General features: G+C 37.6%; 1 protein-coding gene across 1 annotated transcript in view; it reads right to left on the bottom strand.

Annotated features, from left to right (window-relative positions):
• Positions 1-144: 144 nt before the first annotated feature.
• The window catches only part of hpcal1 (hippocalcin-like 1), a 19,428-nt gene continuing 16,203 nt past the window's right edge, over positions 145-3,369 (bottom strand). The window contains exon 4 of the mRNA XM_050058956.1: positions 145-2,083. Within this exon, the coding sequence (XP_049914913.1) occupies positions 1,986-2,083 (98 nt within the window). The 3' untranslated portion in view covers positions 145-1,985. The remainder of the gene's footprint in view (positions 2,084-3,369) is intronic.

The following is a 3,369-nucleotide window of genomic DNA, read 5'->3' as shown; positions in this document are numbered from 1 at the left end:
TCACGGCCTCCTTATTCACGTAAACTGTTACAATGTCAGAAAACTCATATCACTGAGCGCATGCAATACCAAAGGCATACAGAGCTTGTTCAGGGACACAACTTGGTAAAGGGATAGTTCATGGTTATATGAGATACTTATCCATAGTCAGTGTAATGCGTACAGATGCCAGTCGACACGCCCCCCCAGTTTGAAGATGCAAGCTCAGCAATGTGCTGCTGTGGATGAGGGCAGCAGTAAAATGTATTATAGCCACCTAAAGAAAGTCAATACAAGTTTAAGTGTGCACTATATGTATAATAGTTTCATACGGGGAACTGAAGCTGTTATAGTGCTCTCCAAAGCCAGACTCCATTGACAAAAAGGGTCATTTTGGCTTTTTATACACGGTAGCTGCTGGTCTACTGCTGCCTGTATCAGTTCGTTAGTTTGTGTTATTTTGTGAGTTTGGCGTTTAAGAGGGTTTGATCAGATTCAACACAAGTCCCACAATAATGCAAACTAACTAACTAATGTAGGCAGCAGTAGACCATCAGCTACAGTGTTCAGCGAGGCAAAATAACCATTTTTCTCAGTGGAGTCTGGTGCTGATAACAGCTCAGTTCCTCGTCTGAAATCACTGTATTTTCACATCTTTACTTTGCCATCAGACAGCCGGTTCCAGCTCCACATCTGTGCTCTTGTCAAAGCCACCAGACTCCATTGACAAAAAGTAAATTTCGCTTTCTGCTGGTCTACCTCTGCCTCGATCAGTTAGCTAGTTTGTGTTATTGTGTGGCTTTGGTGAATCTGAACTAACCCTTTTAAACGCCAAGGTCATATTATAACACAAACTAACTGATCGAGGCAGTGGTAGACCAGCAGCTCCTGTGTTCAGCCAGCCAGAATTACTGTTTTTGTCAGTGGAGTCTGGTGTTGAAGAGAGCGATGTAACGGCTTCAGTTCCCTGTCTGATATCGCTGTCTGAGGTAAAGCAGCAAAACTATTTTAATGTAGTGTAAACCTAAAGGATCACTTAAGCATTTTTCAACCTGGACCTTATTTCCTCATGTAAATTGATCAAAGAGACCTTTTAATGGACAGTGGCTCAGATTGTTATTGTAAGTGTCTTTTTACCTTTTACTTGATCCGGTCTGTTTGTTTTTGCCTTCTTAAGCAGAAGTCTCTTTCTGGAAAATCACAAGATACCATGCTTGTTACAGGAAAACAACACTGGAAGCCGTATCTGAGTTCTGGAGAGAGTAAAGTAATCAGAGTAGTTTAATTGCCTTGTGTGCTACCATTGCAGCTCATTCCACTGCTTATCCTTCAAAGTGATATTAATGTTTTTTTTGGTGGGACTTTTCTACGGTGGCTACAATTTGTTTACTTGCTGACCCTATCCACAGCTGTACATTGCTTAGCTTCCTTGTCGGACTCCAGCCTGCTCCAAACGGGGCGTGTTGACCACCATCTACTGTATATAATACACTGACTATGGATGAGTACCGCGCACAAGCCCACTCCAAACTATCCCTTTAAGCCACAAGTCTGATATCCTGAACAACAATAAGCCACTTTTCAACACAGTTAAGTTGAATCAAATAATAAGAAGTGATGTAATTAGTTTCCTCTTGGTGTAACATAACAGGATTCATAATACTTGCGAGCATATAATCCAGTCAGTATAAATATATGATATGGCACTTCACTTATGGAGAACGGGTAAAAACCATTTCAAAGCGAAAGAGCTTTGGAAAAGCATATACACAAAATACCTCAACTGAAAGCACGTCATAGTCCACAGAAAGGAGCCACATTGACAAAGGAGGAGTATCCATTAATGTAAACATTAAGACACGGAGTGTTGTTAGAATGAAAGGATTGTCTGGTGAGGGGGGGCTGTGATGATGACCGAGCCTCTATCAGGTGAACAGCACGAAGCTGGATGGATGTGGGTTTGTGATTGTGTTGAAGAGAGTGTGTGTCTGTTATTGTCTCTGTCCTCAGAACTGGCGAGAGGCTCCCTGATCCGACTGCAGCAGTCTGACAATGGACGGGTCGCTCTTGGCACCTTTAATGAACTCCTCCAAAGACAGTCTACCTGTGGAGCAGAGACCAAAAAAAGATTCACAGTCACCAGCAGTGGAGCATGTGATGGAGGGGTGAATCATGCAGCAACCACCCACCAAAATCAACAGAAGAGCTTGTGATGTTTTCTTTGTGCCTCTGATATAATCACTGCTGCCCCAGATTACACAGTGCAGGCAACTACACCACGTCTCTTAAATAAATGATGATCAACTTCCATTAACATTTTATGACTGAATGATTGAGTCATTTATAGCTGTCCAAACAAGTCAACCAGCAGGTGGTGATGTTGTGCTATTTTTATATAATTCATGAATTCTTCAGCTGCATTGATTTCACAACATCAAATATGCAACACTACACATTTTGTACTGTAAATTATATTAAGTGTTTTATGTGTCAATATTGCTGTTGCCAACTGAGTATGTTGTTTGTATGACTATGTAAAAATAGAAATGAAAATGTCATGAAAAATCAAACATGCCATGAATAATCACATAAAGTCACAGTTTATTTAAAAAGATCTCATAAAATGTTAAAGTATAGTATGCCATAATAATGTCGTATGAAAAGTGTTAGAATGAGTGTTAAGTGAGTGTAATACAATGTTAAAAAACTGTCACATAAAATGTCTTAGTATTGTATGTGATACACTATACTGTGACATTTTATGTGATATTTTATAGGGAAATTAAACTGACATTATATATGACATTTTTTCTGACATACTATACTATGACATTTTTGTGACATTTTTGATCATATACTATACTATGACACTTTTATCACATTTCTAATCACATACTATACTATGACATTTTTATCACATTTTTTAACACATACTATACTATGACGTTTTTGTGACATTTCTGAGGACATACTATAGGCCTACTATGAAATTTCTATCACATTTTTGATGACATAATACTATGACATTTTTATATTTTGGACGACATACTATACTATGACATTTGTATGACATTTTTGACAACATACTATAATATGGCATATTTGTCAAATTTTTGACGACATACTATACTATGACTTTTTTGTGACATTTTTGATCACATACTATACTATGACGTTTTTATCACATTTTTGATGACATACTAAACTATGACTTTTTTGTGACATTTTTGATCACATACTATACTATGACGTTTTTATCACATTTTTGATGACAAACTATACTATGACGTTTTTGTGACATTTTTGATGACAAACTATATACTATGACTTTTTTGTGACATTTTTGATCACATACTATACTATGACATTTTTGTCACATTTTTGATGACA

Source organism: Epinephelus moara, chromosome 12, assembly GCF_006386435.1.
Source record: "Epinephelus moara isolate mb chromosome 12, YSFRI_EMoa_1.0, whole genome shotgun sequence".
Classification (NCBI taxonomy): domain Eukaryota; kingdom Metazoa; phylum Chordata; class Actinopteri; order Perciformes; family Serranidae; genus Epinephelus; species Epinephelus moara.
This window is presented reverse-complemented; position numbering and strand designations above follow the sequence as displayed.